At 57.0% G+C, this 15,454-nt stretch overlaps 1 protein-coding gene across 1 annotated transcript; it reads right to left on the bottom strand.

Annotated features, from left to right (window-relative positions):
- Nucleotides 1–1,299: 1,299 nt before the first annotated feature.
- Nucleotides 1,300–12,267, bottom strand: NOX5 (NADPH oxidase 5). The gene is made up of 17 exons (XM_058811102.1): nucleotides 12,148–12,267; nucleotides 11,801–11,951; nucleotides 10,643–10,853; nucleotides 10,367–10,398; nucleotides 10,074–10,282; nucleotides 9,453–9,606; nucleotides 7,671–7,843; nucleotides 7,057–7,239; nucleotides 6,297–6,429; nucleotides 5,577–5,719; nucleotides 4,937–5,032; nucleotides 4,683–4,724; nucleotides 3,862–3,986; nucleotides 3,233–3,317; nucleotides 2,896–2,995; nucleotides 2,631–2,797; nucleotides 1,300–1,431 (listed from the first exon to the last, which is right to left on the bottom strand). Exons 1-17 carry the CDS (start codon nucleotides 12,265–12,267, stop codon nucleotides 1,300–1,302), a joined length of 2,256 nt encoding a protein of 751 aa, XP_058667085.1.
- Nucleotides 12,268–15,454: the final 3,187 nt, after the last annotated feature.

Raw genomic sequence — 15,454 nt, 5'->3', positions numbered from 1 at the left:
CGCGCCGGGGCCCCGCCCTCGCGCGTCGCGGCCAATGGGAGCGCTCGGGGGGCGGCGCGAGCGCCGGGCGCCAGCCAATAGGAAAGCGCGGCGCGGCGGTGCCGCCGCCACAACGGCGCCGGGTAGGGTAGGGCGGGGTGGGGAGGGGCGGGGATGAGGCGCCGCCGCCACGGCGGCTCCGGTGGCACCGGGAGCGCTGCGGGGGCCGCTCGCACCCGCGCGGGGCCCCGGCACCGCCGCAGCCCCCGCTGGCACCGGCGCGGCCGGGGGGGAGCGGCGGGAGCGGCCCCGCCCCGGCTTCCCGCGAGAGCGGCGGCGACCAATCAGAAGCGCCCGTTTGAGGGGCGGGGCTTCCGGGCGGAGCGCGCCGCGGATTGGCTGAGCGGTGCCCCGCCCACAGCGTGGTCACGTGGCGGGGCCGCGTGAGGCGGCGGCTTTGATCGCGATAATTAACGGGGATTAATGAATAATTAATGAATAATTAATGAGTAACTGATGAAAGGGACCGGGAGAGCGGCGGGCTGGGCAGGGAGGCTCAGGGAGAGCGGCGGGGGTTGGGGAGCGGCTGCGCCAGGGGAGGTTTGGGAATGTTGGGAAAATTCCCACCTGGAAAATTCCCACCTGGAAAAGCTCCAGGCACGGAGGAGCTGCCCGGCAGGGCTGGAGTCACATCCCGGGGGGATCGGAACCCTTTGGATGTGGCACCTGGGGGCAGCGGTGTGGTTGGAGCCCGGGATCTCCAAGGGCTTTTCCAACAGAAACAATTCCATGATTCCATACAAATGCCTGATCCTCCATCCCTAAAAACCACCTGGCTCGGGATAGACCAAACAGAGCCCGGATGAATGCGGTTCAATCCCAATCCAGCCCGAACCCAGGAATTCTGTGCCTTGCCCACCAGGAGCTGCTGCTTTGGAGCGGATCCCAGGCCTGGAAAAGGCTGGAAAATCGGGAATTACAAGTGTGGAATTGTTATCCATGGCTTCACCAGCTCCTGATTCCTGGAGTCCCTTGATTCACCAGGAAACACAATCCAAATCCAGCACAGATTCCAGGTCGGAGGGAGTAGCATCTCTCACACACTGATTCCCATCCCAGTTTTTCCTTGGTTTTGCCAAGGGGCTGGAATTGCTTCCATGAACCCCAACATTCCCATCTTTCCCTCAATTATTCCTGAGATCCAAGGGAAGCGTTCCCATATTTTCCCGATTTATTCCCGTGCTTTTCCGAAGGGAGCATTCCCACATCCCCCCCCACCCCAGCTGCCGGCCGCGGATCCCGGTTGGAATTCGGGCTCTCTCAGAAGTTCTCCCGGTGGAAGCGGAAGCCGAAGCGGCGGCAGTGCCCGCGGATGGCCCGGGCCAGCCCCGCGGAGCCGCACAGGAACACCGCGACCGCCCCGCGCCGCTCGGCCGCCACCCGCGCAAACACCTGCAACGGAGCGCGCCGCCATCCGCCCTTCCTTCCCTTCCCTTCCCTTCCCGCATCCCCCGAGCCCATCCCATCATCCCTGGCCCAGACGGGGCTGTTGGAATGAGGTCACCGTTGGGGTCTCTTCCAACCCAACCCATTCCGTGATTTTCTGATCCCGTTCCCCGATCCTCTGATCCCATTGCAGAATCCCATGATCCCATTCCGCAATTCCACAATCTGACCCAGATAAGAGGCTTGGAATGAGATCATCTTCCCATTCCCTCCCAACCCATTCCATGATTCTCTGATCCCATTCCCTGATCCCATTCTCAATTCTTGGATCTTATTCCATGATCCCATTCCCCGATTCCATGATCCCATTCCCCAAGTTCTCTGATCCCATTCCAGGATTCCATGATCCCATTCCCCAGTTCTCCGATGCTATTCCATGATCTCGTTCCTTGATTCTATGATCCCATTCCCCAGTTCCATGATCTCATACCATGATCCCATTCCCTGATTCTCTGATCTCATTCCTCAGTTGTCTGATCGTATTCCATGATGCCATTCCCCAGTTTTCTGATCCCATTCCCTGATTCCCTGATCCCATTCTGAGATCCCATTCCCCAGTTCTCTGATCCCATTCCATGATCCCATTCCTTGATTCCATGATCCCATTTGCTGATTCCGTGATCCTATTCCATGATCCCATTCCTTGATTCCATGATCCCATTCCATGATCCCAGTCCCCAGTTCTCCCCTCCTATTCCATGATCCCATTCCCTAATTCCATGATCCCATTCCATGATCCTATGCCCCAGTTCTCTGATCCCATTCCCCCATCCACGATCCCATTCCCTGATTCCCTGCTCCCATTCCCCGATCCACGATCCCATTCCCTAATTCCCTGCTCCCATTCCCCGATCCCATTCCCTAATTCCATGATCCCATTCCATGATCCTATGCCCCAGTTCTCTGATCCCTTTCCCCCATCCAGATCCCATTCCCCGATTCCCTGCTCCCATTCCCCGATCCACGATCCCATTCCCTAATTCCCTGCTCCCATTGCCCGATCCCATTCCCTAATTCCCTGCTCCCATTCCCCGATCCACGATCCCATTCCCCGATTCCCTGCTCCCTCCCTCGGCCCCACTCACCCTCTCCCCCTGCCCACCATTCCCTGTATCCCGTGTATCCCGTGTATCCCGTTCCCTGACCTGGTCCCAGTCGGGGCGGCCGGGCTGGGTGCGGCAGCGCAGCCCGGAGATGGAATCGCGCTGCTCCCGCGCCGCCAGCAGGTCCAGGGCCAGCTGCAGCCCCAGCGCCTTCACATCGCCCCTGCCCAGCGCCGACGTCATGTACAGGTGCAGCTCCAGGAACCTCCCTGCCAATCCCAGCCGTTCCCACCAGGATCTGCCCCGCTCCAGGGCTTGGATTGGGCCGGGGGTGTTCCCGGGAGTGATGCCGGGTTCTCCCGCTCACCTCCCGGCTCCAGCTCCGCCTGCTCCGCCTCCAGCTTGGCCAGGAGGCCCAGGAACCACTGCAGGTGCTGCTGGTCCCGCGTGATCCAGATGAAATCCACCTGGTAGGGCGGGAAAGCCTCGCCTTGGGACCTCACTGGGTCCTGCCAGGTCCCAATACCAGATCCTGATACCAGATCCCATCACCAAATCCCTGCGCTGGATCCCATCACCAGATCCAACCCCCGTTCCCAAAGCTCCCAGATTTCAGGGATGCTCCCAGGCTCTCCACCCCAGACCCTGCAGCCCCATGCCAGGCCAAGCCTGGATCCCACATCCCCTCTTGCTCCCATTCCCACCTTCCGGAGTGTCATCTCCTCATCCCACCGTTCCTCACTCCAGGAGAAACGGCAGCTGGGGCAGCTCTGCTTCCGCCGCCGGTACCTGTGCAGGGAGCAGCATTTCCTGCTCATTCCTTCCTATTCCTGCTCATTCCTGTCCCTTTCTACCTTTTCCTGCTCGCTCCTTCCTTCCTTCCTTCCTTCCTTCCTTCCTTCCTTCCTTCCTTCCTTCCTTCCTTCCTTCCTTCCTTCCTTCCTTCCTTCCTTCCTTCCTTCCTTCCTTCCTTCCTTCCTTCCTTCCTTCCTTCCTTCCCATTTCTGCTCTTTCCTGCCTTTTCCTGCTCCTTCCTTCCTATTCCTGCTCCTTCCTTCCTATTCCTGCTCCTTCCTTCCTATTCCTGCTCCTTCCTGCTCATTCCTTCCTATTCCTGCCCCTTCCCTCCCTGCCTGCCCATGGCCAATCTCCCTCCAGCGCCTTTCCCGCAGCCGAAATCCCCAAGGAAAACCCTGGCACCAGGAGAGGCCCCACCTGTGCCCGTGGGAATGAATCCCAAGGACAGAATCCCAAGGATCAAGGGTTGGATGACAGCTCCACCAGGGCCTGCATCCCAAATCCCTGGGGAGTTCCCAGATCCCAGGGGACCCACCGGATCATGATGCTCTGCAGGATGGAGGCGAAGGGGGTGATCCCGATGCCGGCCCCGATGAGAACGGCGTGCTCCGAGGTGAAGATCCGCCGGCTCGGCGTTCCGTAGGGACCGTCCAGGAAGCACTGGGACAGATCCAGCAGTTCCAGGGGCAGATCCAGCACTTCCAAGGGCTGGAGCAGCTCCCGGGTGGAGGAAAAGGGCACAAAGGGGGTCCAGGAATTTGGGATCTTCCTGGGGTTTTGTGGGAGCAAGGAATGGGTGGGAAGGACTGGAGTTTTCTGGCAGGGCAGGGTTTGGATCAGCCTCAGGTGGGATCATCCATGCACAGGGATACAGGGATGGAGCAACGAGGAATGGGGATGGGATGGTGGGAACATGGATGGGATGGTGGGAATGCTGATCCCAGCCCATTTCCCTGGATCCAGGATGTGGTAGATAGGGACAGGCGCTCCGGAAGATTACGCGATGTCACGGAAAGGCAGGACCCCCTGTTCCCCTAAGATAAGAGATTACCCTAGGAGTGTGGCCCCACTAACAGTACTGCTAGTAACTTTCCATTCCTTACCCAGTAATTTTCCATTCCTTACTAACCATAAATAATAAGGACAGACCCCCTTTTGACGTAGAGAACCCCTTAGACTATAAAACCCCACGAGAAGAAGTAATAAACGCCTTTGACCGTCCACCACATTGGTGTCCGCGTGTTTCATCGGCCCGAGCGACCCTGGGGAGTTTTGGGTCGCCGTGCTGATCCTCAGAACCAGGTCGCCTTGCCTTGCACCAGAAGGCAGCACCAGGAAAGTTGGGAACATCCTCACCTTGACGCTGCAGCTCCGCTGGCTCTCCCCAGGCCCGGCGTCCTGCAGGAGAGGGGAGCAGTGATCATCCCCCCTTCCCAAGCACTCCCAAAATTCCCTGGATTTGGGCGTTTTCCCACTGGGCTGCACACACACAATTCCAGCTGTCAATGCTGCAATAATATCCAAGGAATTTCTTCCCAAAGAGGAGATTTTAAGGAGTTTTGTCCCATTTGGGATCCAGTCCCTGTCCCTGGGATGGGGGCAGTGCTCACCCCCTGCTCCGGGTCCTTTCCCGGGAAAGCAGCTCCGGAGGCTCGGAACGCCGTCAGCTCCACGGCTCCATCCCTGCCAGAGGCCACAGAGCCTTCCTGGGAACAAAGGCTGGAATCAGCACTGGGATCACTGCTCCAGGGATCTGCTGGGCCTCCAGCAGAGTCACAGGAACTCCCATTCCATGGGGCACAAAATCCCATTAATCCCAAATCCCACCATTCCTTCCATCCCTCCATCCATCCATCCATCCATCCATCCATCCATCCATCCATCCATCCATCCCAAATCCCATTTCATGGGGCACAAAATCCCATCAGTCCCAAATCCCACCATCCCATCCATCCATCCATCCATCCATCCATCCATCCCAAATCCCATTTCATGGGGCACAAAATCCCATCAGTCCCAAATCCCACCATCCCATCCATCCATCCATCCATCCATCCATCCATCCATCCATCCATCCATCCCATTCCACGGATCACAAATTCCTATTCCACAGGGCACAAATTCCCGTTCCATGGGACACAAATCCTTCAAGGCTGGACAAGCAGGGAATGTTCATCCCGAGGGATTCCCCAGCTGGGATGATCCCATGGGATCCATCCCTTTGCTCCGATCCCAACCCCACAATCCCACCTGTTCCCAGTGCCGGCTCCTCTGCTCCCTGCAGCTCTTCCCGGGTGGATTTGGCTCCAGGCCGTGCAATTCCAGCTGCTGGAAGTACTCGTAGAGCTTGGTGGTCCATTGGCCCCGCGCTCGGATGTGCAGCCAGAGGGTTTCTGTGGGGATCAATCCCAAAATCCTGGAATTCTCTGGATTGGGAAGAACTTCAAACCCAACTCATCCCATGGAAACGCCTTCCATAGCCCGGCTCGCTCCAAGCCCCATCCAAGCTGGAAAAACTTCACCATGGGCATGGAAAACAGATCCTGGGGGTGGGAAATGGATCCTGAGGGTGGGAAACATTCCAGGGATGGGAAACAGATCCCAAGGGCGGGAAACAGATCGCAGGGATGAAAAAAAGATCCTGGGGATGAAAAACAGATCCCGGGATGGAAGACAGATCCCAGGGGTGGGAAAAGAGATCCTGGGGATGGAAAATGGATCCTGGGGGTGGGAGATATTCCAGGGACGGGAAACAGATCCCAAGGGTGGGAAACAGATCCTGGGGATGGGAAATAGGTCCCAAGGGTGGGAAATGGATCCTGGGTGGGAAAACGGATCCTGAGGATGGAAAACAGATCCCAGGGGTGGCTCACAGATCCTGGGGATGACAAACAGATCCCAGGGGTGGGAAACAGATCCCAGAAACGTTAAGGGAAAATTCCAGGGGGATTTGCAGGGCGCAGGAGGAACCTGGCTGCTCCGGGGCGCTGCTGATGGAGAAGGGGTGCCACTCGTAGGCGGCGATGGCCGGCACGTTCAGGTACACGTAATCCCCCGGCTGGAAGCGGAAGGATTTCGGCCTCTGGATCACCAGGTGGGTCACCTGCAGGAGAACGGGAGCAGGAGAACTGGGAATGCCCAAAGGATATCCCCTGCTGGATTCTGTGCAGCGGAAATTCCGGGTTCTGCCCCTCCTGTTGGGTTTGTTCCCCATTCCCTGCCCAGTTTGGGTTGCACTAGATCCCAGTTCAGACTGGGCTCAAATTATGGGATTTGGGGAAAAAATTCCGAGTTCCAGGAGTTTTTGTTCTGCTTTGGCTTTTCCATGAGTTTTCATTTTAAAAAATTGGGGAAAAAGGCTTGGAAATAAAGGAATTGCTTTGGCCTCCCTCTGCCACCTCCAGCTTTTCCATGTTTGTTTGTTCCTTCGTTCCCAGAGTGCCAGGAGGAGGTGGCATAGTGGGATTTGGGATGGGATGGGATGGGATGGGATGGGATGGGATGGGATGGGATGGGATGGGATGGGATGGGATGGATGGATGCCCCTCCAAAGGGCAGCAAGTGGGTGGGATTTGGGATAATGGGATGTGGAATGGATGGGATTTGGGATGTGGGATGTTTAGGATGAAGGATGTTTGGGATGTGGAATGATGTTTGGGATTTTGGATAGATTGGATTTGGGATATTTGGGATATTTGGGATGTTTGGGATATTTGGGATTTACTCCCACCTTGGAGGGCAGCAGTTTGGCCTCCAGGATGTGCAGATCCCCTGCCCGGCGCCACGCCCAGCCCAGAACCTTCTCCAGCACAAAGAGGGAGCCGGGAATCAGGAACCACTTCCAGAAGTGGGGACCATGCAGGAGCAGCAGGAGCCACACGGGGATGTAGGAGAGGTGGCTCCAGTAAAACACCTGGGAATGGGAGTGTGGATGGGAATGGGAACAGGAATGGGAAGTGCTGGACCCAAATGGTGCTTCCTGTTGGGGCTGTCTGGGTATCCCAGTGGGAAAAGGCAGCCCAAGGGAATCCTGGAATCTCTGGGATTTGGCTTGGAAAGGACCTTAAACCCATCCGGTTCCAATCCCAACGCCTCCCTCTATCCCACATTGCTCCATGGCCACTCCCAGGGATCCAGGGGCACCCATAGCTTCTCTGGGAATCCCATCCCAACATCCCCGTGGCGCTGGGAAACCATTCCCTGGGTCCCGCGGGGAAGCAAATCCCAGGAACCCCGAACTGCGAGCGTGGCGTGCCCAGGGCTCCCACGGGGCAGCACCAGGACGGGCACCCCCTTCCCACCGGGGCACCCCGGCATTCCAGCCGGGAATTCCCGTGGGATCACCTCGAAGTGGCCGCCGCGGCGCACGCAGGGGCTGGAGCAGGCGAGCATGGCCAGGAGCAGCGCCAGCAGCGCCAGCCCGCTCTGCGGGGCAGTGCCACCAACGCCACCGGCGCCCGGCCGCGCCCACCGCACGTACTCGCCCAGGGCCACGAGCCAGTCCCGCCGTGCCAGCCCTGGGGACACGGGCACGGCTCAGCGCGGCCGTGCCACCCCCGCCGGGAATGCCCCGGGCCTGTCCCGGGGGTGCTGGCACGGGAGGGACGCGGGAGCGGAGCGGGGAGAGCCCTGGCACCGCTCTGGGATGGGGACTGGGGGTACCAGGGTGTGGGGTGCGGGATTTGGGGATGCGGCATGCCGGGATTTGGGGATGCGGCATGCCGGGATTTGGGAATGTGGGGTGCGGGATTTGGGGATGCGGGGTGCGGGATTTGGGGATGTGGGGTGCGGGATTTGGGGATGCGGGGTGCGGGATTTGGGAATGTGGGGTGCGGGATTTGGGAACGTGGGGTGCGGGATTTGGGGAATGCGGGGTGCCGGCATTTGGGGATGCAGGGTGCGGGATTTGGGGATGCGGGGTGCGGGATTTGGGGATGTGGGGTGCGGGATTTGGGGATGTGGGGTGCCGGGATTTGGGGATGCGGGGTGCCGGGATTTGGGAATGTGGGGTGCGGGATTTGGGGATGCGGGGTGCCGGGATTCGGGGATGCGGGACTGGGATCCCGCTCGGGACCTCGGCTGTCCGGCGGGAGCCGCTAGAGGGGGATCACAGCCCGCGGCTGCTGCCCGTGCCCTGCCCGTGCCCGGCCCATGTCCCTGTCCCCACCCGTGCCCTCGCAGTGCCCCCGGCACGGGCACCCCTTCTGCAGGACTTCCCCCTCCCGTCCTTGGGCACCCTTTCCATGGGATCCCTGGGACACGGACACCCCTTCCATGGGCTTCCTGTCCCCGTGTCCCCGTGTCACTGACCGGCCTGTGTCAGGTGTGTCCCCGTGTCACTGACCGGCCTGTGTCAGGTGTGTCCCTCTGTCACTGACCGGCCTGTGTCAGGTGTGTCCCTCTGTCAATGACCCTCCTGTGCCAGGTGTGTCCCTCTGTCACTGACCGGCCTGTGCCAGGTGTGTCCCCGTGTCACTGACCCTCCTGTGCCAGGTGTGTCCCTCTGTCACTGACCCTCCTGTGCCAGGTGTGTCCCCGTGTCACTGACCGGACTGTGCCAGGTGTGTCCCTCTGTCACTAACCGGCCTGTGCCAGGTGTGTCCCCGTGTCACTGACCCTCCTGTGCCAGGTGTGTCCCTCTGTCACTGACCGGCCTGTGCCAGGTGTGTCCCCGTGTCACTGACCGGCCTGTGCCAGGTGTGTCCCTCTGTCACTGACCCTCCTGTGCCAGGTGTGTCCCCGTGTCACTGACCCTCCTGTGCCAGGTGTGTCCCCGTGTCACTGACCGGACTGTGCCAGGTGTGTCCCTCTGTCACTGACCCTCCTGTGCCAGGTGTGTCCCCGTGTCACTGACCGGCCTGTGCCAGGTGTGTCCCTCTGTCACTGACCGGACTGTGCCAGGTGTGTCCCTCTGTCACTGACCGGCCTGTGTCAGGTGTGTCCCTCTGTCACTGACCGGCCTGTGCCAGGTGTGTCCCCGTGTCACTGACCCTCCTGTGTCAGGTGTGTCCCTCTGTCACTGACCCTCCTGTGCCAGGTGTGCCCCCGTGTCACTGACCGGCCTGTGCCAGGTGTGTCCCTCTGTCACTGACCGGCCTGTGCCAGGTGTGTCCCCGTGTCACTGACCGGCCTGTGCCAGGTGTGCCCCCGCGTGCGCGGTCCCCAGGGCCAGCACCAGGTGTCCCACGCGCTCGTGGCCCCGCACGTGCAGCTCCAGCGGGAACAGCTCCGCCAGCGGCGTGGAGCGCAGCCAGGTCAGAGAGCGCCGCAGCATCAGCGCCTGGCGACAGCGACAGGGGACAGGGCAGGGACAGCGGGGACGGGGCAGGGGACAGGGACGGAGGTGAGGGCAGGGTCGGGAGAGAGGGACGGGGACAGGGGGCGAGGGAGGGGACAACAAGAGGGGAGGGGAACAGGGACGGGAGTGAGGGAGGGGACGGGGACAGCGCTGGGGACACGGACGAGCAGCGGGCGAGGAGAGGGGCCAGGGCACCCGGAGATACCAGGGAGCAAATGGAAACGGGACGCACTGGGGCAATGGGAAATGCGGGGAGACAATGGGAAATGTTGGGGGATAATGGGAAATTCCAGAGGGAACGGGAAATGTTGGGGGACCATGGAAAACGCCGGGGACAACAGGAAACTTTGGGCCAGCATCCCCTCCTGGCTATCCCGGGACCCTCCCGGCCTTTTCTGCTCCCTCCCCGCCGTGTCCCCTCGGCGTCCCCGGTGCCGCGGGGCACTCACGGCCAGCAGGGCGCAGTTGAGGTTGAGGCTCTGCCCGCAGCCCCGGGCCAGCGCCAGGGCCGGGCCGCGCTCCCGGTGCCACAGAGCCCCCAGGGCGAGCAGGAGCGCCGTGGCGGCGACCCAGGTCCCCAGGCAGCACAGCCGGGCCCGCTGATCCCCGCGGAATTCCCGGGAAAAGCGGCACATCCCGGGCCGCCGATCCCCGCGGGATTCCCGGGAACGGCAGGACATCCCGGGCCACCGATCCCCGCGGGACTCCCGGGAACGGCAGCACAGCCAGGGCTCAGCAGGGCTGGGACTGGGGGGCTTCAGCCAGCTGGCAGCACTGGGAAAATGGGATTTGGGGTTTGGATGGGAATTTGGGGGTGTTTGGATGGGGAATGGGGAGCTGGAGCAGTACCCAGCTCGGGGTGGTACCCAGCCCTACAGCCAGAGTGGCAGCATCCATCCCAAAATCCAAACCCTGCCCCACCCCAAACCATCCGTGATCCAATCCCAAACCTCTCCAGCTGCTCCCAGCCCCACTGTGGGCTCCCCGTGGAATCCTTTCCTAGGAGTCCCCTCCCCACCTGATGCTGAGGTTCTCCAGGAGTTCCGGGAACGCTTCCAGCTGCTCCCGGAGCTCCGGGAAGGTGATGGAGCCGCTGTGGTCCCGGTCCAGGGCCTGGAGCAGGGCCTGGCTCAGCGCCCCGAGCCGCTCCTCGGGAAGGGCCAGGGAGCTCTCCCGGAGACACCCCCGGAGCACCACCCGCAGCTCCTCGGCATCGATGGAGCCGCTCCCTGGAAACCGGGAGAGTCCCAATATCCCACAGCCCCATGGAGTCACCTCCATCCCGATATCCCACAGCCCCGTGGAGTGACTTACATCCCAATTTTCCAGTCCTACAGCCACCTCCATCCCAATATCCCACAGCCCCACGGAGTCACCTCCATCCCGATATCCCACAGCCCCGTGGAGTGACTTACATCCTGATATTCCAGTCCTACAGCCACCTCCATCCCGATATCCCACAGCCCCATGGAGTCACCTCCATCCCGATATCCCACAGCCCCGTGGAGTGACTTACATCCTGATATTCCAGTCCTACAGCCACCTCCATCCCAATATCCCACAGCCCCATGGAGTCACTTCCATCCCAATTTTCCAGTCCTAATCCAGGAATTTTCCTCGCAGGGAGGAAAATTCCTGGTTGGGTCAGGATCTGCTCCCTGGAGAATTAGATTGATCCCAATATTCCACATTCCTACAGAGTCACCTCCATTCTGATTTTCCACGGTCCTACAGATTTTCCAGTGGAAAATCCTGGATGCGTCAGGATGTGCTCCCAGTAACAAGTGATGGGAAAACGGGAATGGCATCCAGGGGAGGTTCAGGTTGGATATTTGGGAATATTCCTTCATGGAAAGGGTGGCATTGGAAGGGGACTTGGGGGTGGGAACAGTTGGATTCAATCTCCCAGGGCTTTTCCAACCCAAACGATCCCAGAATTTCAGGAAAGCAGGATGGGGAGTTGGGATTGGAGCAGAGCAGATCCTGCTCTCCCTGGCTGATGGGAAATCCCGGGAAATCCTCAGTTGATGGAATCCTTGGCTTCCCGCAGGAATTTTCCCATTCCCACATGGAACGAGGGCAGCAGCCTCATCCCAGCCAAAGCCGGATGCTCAGAGCAGACCAAATCCCAAATCTATCCCCAAAAACCCAGTGAATCCCATTTTTCTCCTCTCACCATCCACGTCGTACACCTGGAAGAGGAACCTGAGCTTTTCGGTGGAATTCCCGCAGAGCAGCCGGCGCAGGGATCCCAGCAGTTCCTCCCGGCTCAGGGAGCCGCTCCCGTCGGAATCGAAGAGCGCAAAAAACCTCTCGGCAAAGAAGGACTGCGGGAAAAGCGGGAATGTTCCCGTGGAACTGGGAATGTTCCCATGGAGCAGGGAACTGGGAATGCTCCCATGGAGCAGGGAATGTTCTCCATGGATCAGGGAATTGAGGAATATTCTCCATGGATCAGAAAATTCCCACTGATCTCTCCCCTCTTTCTCATGGATCCCTCCCCTCTTCCCATGGATCCCTGACCTCCTTGAGCTGCAGGGCAGATTTGAACTCTTCCAGGCTGATTTCCTTCTCCTTCCCGGCGGCATTCCCAAATTTCTTGCTCACCCAGCGCAGCCACTCCGCGTCCGCCGCCGTTCCCATGGTTCCGGAGCGATTCCTAAATCCCAACGATCCCTTTTTGGGATCTCCCAGCCTCGTTCCATGGAGCATCCCAAAGTTGGATCCTGCAGGGATCAGCTGCATTCCATGGAATCCCAAATTTCCATGGAGCTGCTGAGCCCAGTTCCTGGGATAATCACGGGGTCCATGGGAGCATCACTGGGGATTCCTTTTACCCAGGAAACCCAAGCAGGGATCATCTCCCATTCCCATTCCCTCCTTCCCCATTCCCATTCCCTCCTCTCCCAGCCCTCCAAAATTCCTCCAATCCCCCACGCTCCATGAAATCCATCAGCACTTCCCAGCATCCCCAGATTTCCCCAGGATCCAAAGGAAAATCCATGTTCCAGGAGCCTATTCCCATCTCCAGCCTCTCCTGTTCACCTCCAACAGGGAGACTCCAAAGGGAAATCCTGGAAAAGCCCGCAGTGTTCCGGAGGAGAGGGACGGGTCTGGCTGGGATAAATCCCAAATCCCTGCTCCCGCCTCATCCCCATTATCCCTCCCTTCCCAAATCCCGCCCAGCTCCGTGGCCCATCCCAATCCCGCTTTTCCCAGCTGTTGTTTATCCCTCTGCCAACCCCTGCACTGGACATTCCCTGTCCCATCCATCCCTCGGGAATTGTGTTCCTGCCAAACCCATCTGGAGCCGCCTTTCACGGGATGCACTCCGGAATTCCGGCCCGTCAGGAACGCACCGGGGATGTCTTCTCCAGCCTCCATCCTTTGATTCCCTCCACAATGAATCCCCCTGGGACCAGGTTGCCATGGGAATGTCAGGAGCAGATCCAGGTACAATTCCCGCATTCCAGAGGCATCCGAGCCCCCGGGTCCCGCTTGGAAAAACCGCCAGGAGCTGCTGGAGCGCAGGACTGATCCCAAAAAATTCCAAACACCCCCAGGATCTTGGGATAAACTGGATTAAATCCAGCCCTGTCCTATCCCAAATCCAGCCTTTTTTCCCCATCCCAAATCCAGCCTTTTTTCCCCATCCCAAATCCAGCCTTTCTCCCCCATCCCAAATCCAGCCTTTCTCCCCCATCCCAAATCCAGCCTTTCTCCCCCATCCCAAATCCAGCCTTTCTCCCCCATCCCAAATCCAGCCCTGTCCTATCCCAAATCCAGCCGTCCTATCCCAAATCCAGCCTTTTTTCCCATCCCAAATCCAGCCCTGCCCTATCCCAAATCCAGCCTTTTTTCCCATCACCAAATCCAGCCCCGTCCTATCCCAAATCCAGCCTTTTTTCCCAGGATCTCTGTGCCTTTATCCCGGTATTTCTGGGATCCCCAAAGGTTTTTCCTGGGATGGAGCCGTTCCCTCCTTTCCCCACTGCTTTTCCAGCTCTTTGTGCCATATCCAGGTGCATCCATAGGGAGAAACCCGGGAATTCTCCTGCTCCACGTGGGATGTGGGGCTCCAAAGGGGCTTTTCCCAGCTCCAAGGAATGGGAATTCCAGGTGGGAACGTTGGGAATGGGGGCCGGCAGCAATGGGAGCTCCATTCCCAATTTTCCCTTGGATTCCATGGGATTTGCTCATTCTGAAGTATTCAATCCCTGTTTTCCCCACATTTTCCCTGAGGAATTTAATCCCTTTCATTCCTGTTTTTTTACAGGAACCACCCTCCGTTCCCAAGTTTTCCAAAGGATTTGCTCATCCTGAGGAATTCAATCCCTGTTTTCCACAGGAAACCTCCCCCAATTCCCAACTTTTCCTTGGATTCTACTTCAAATTCATTCAGTTTTCCATGTTTTCCACCCATTCTCCCTAAATTCTGAGGTATTATCCCAGAATTCCTTGGACTTTTAACTCACCCTGAATTTTTGGGGCATTTTACCAAATTCTCCCACTAATCCAGGCCAATAAAGCAGAAAAATCTTGGAATATTCCATCAGAAAAATCAGGAACATGGCAATTATCCCACAAATTTTTCCATGAAGAAGAAAATTTAACAATAATATTTTAAAAATGGGAATAATGTTTTCCAACTATTTTTAGGGAATTTTTGAGCCATCCCAGAGTTTTTTCCTCATTTTTTACCTTCAAATCAGCTTTTCCTCCTATTTTCATCAGATTTTCCCACTTTTTTCCCTGGAATGCTGTGAAAATTCCGATTTTAAGGGGTTAAACCACAAATTGGAAATTCTTGTGGAATCCCAAGGGTGTTTTCCATGGAATTCCTGGATCCCAGGGATTTTTTTTCATCCCAAAGTTCCCCAGCTGGGAATGTGGAGGGTGGAAATTTGGGGAATTCTGGGAATTTTTCATCTGTGCAGAGCTGGAAGTTGTTCCTAAGGAAAAGAAGGAATTCTTTGTGTGGGAAAACAAAGGGACATTCAAGGGATGAACAAACAATTCCCAGGGATTTTCCATGGGAATTCACCCCAGCAATGTGGAGCAGGAATGGGAGGATTCCTATGGAATTTGGGAGGGAATCCTGGGAAAAGAAAGGGAAAAACTGCAATTTCCTGCGGGGAAAAACCCCAAAAATTCCATTAAAAATTCCTGCTAAAAACCAATCCCAAAAATTCAAAATTCCCAGAAAAATAAAGAAGGAAAAATCCTAGAAATTCCTGGTAAAAATAAATCCCATCAATTCAAAATTCCTGTTAAAACAGCCAAGGAAAAAAACTCAAATTCCTGCAAAAAAACCCCAATTCCACAAATTCAAAATTCCTCTTAAAAAACAAACAAGGAAAAATCCCACAAATTGAAAATTCCTGGTAAAAATTAACAAGGGAAAAACTCCACAAATTCCTGTTAAAAATTAACTATGAAAAATTCCATAAATTCAGAATTCCTGGTAAAAATGAACAGGACGAATTCCATTGAAAATTCCCCTTAAAACCACATCCAAATAATTTCAAAATGCGTGGTAAAATAAACAAGGAAAAATCCCAGGAATTCCATTAAAAATTCCTGGTAAAAACAAATCCCACAAATTCAAAATTTCTCTTAAAAATAAACAGGAAAAATCCCACAAATTCCTGTTAAAGGCAAGGAAAAAAACCTCAAATTCCTGCTAAAAACCAATCCCATAAATTCCAAATTCCTGATAAAAACAAACAAGGAAAAAATCCCAACAATTCCCATTAAAAACCAACCTCATAAATTCACAATTCCTATAAAAACAAAGCAGGATAAAAACTCAGGAATGAAAAAGCACAGA

The sequence above is a fragment of the Ammospiza caudacuta genome, chromosome 10, assembly GCF_027887145.1.
Source record: "Ammospiza caudacuta isolate bAmmCau1 chromosome 10, bAmmCau1.pri, whole genome shotgun sequence".
In the NCBI taxonomy this organism is placed as follows: Eukaryota; Metazoa; Chordata; class Aves; order Passeriformes; family Passerellidae; genus Ammospiza; species Ammospiza caudacuta.
The sequence above is the reverse complement of the archived record's forward strand: the minus strand, read 5'-3'. Positions and strand labels throughout refer to the sequence as shown.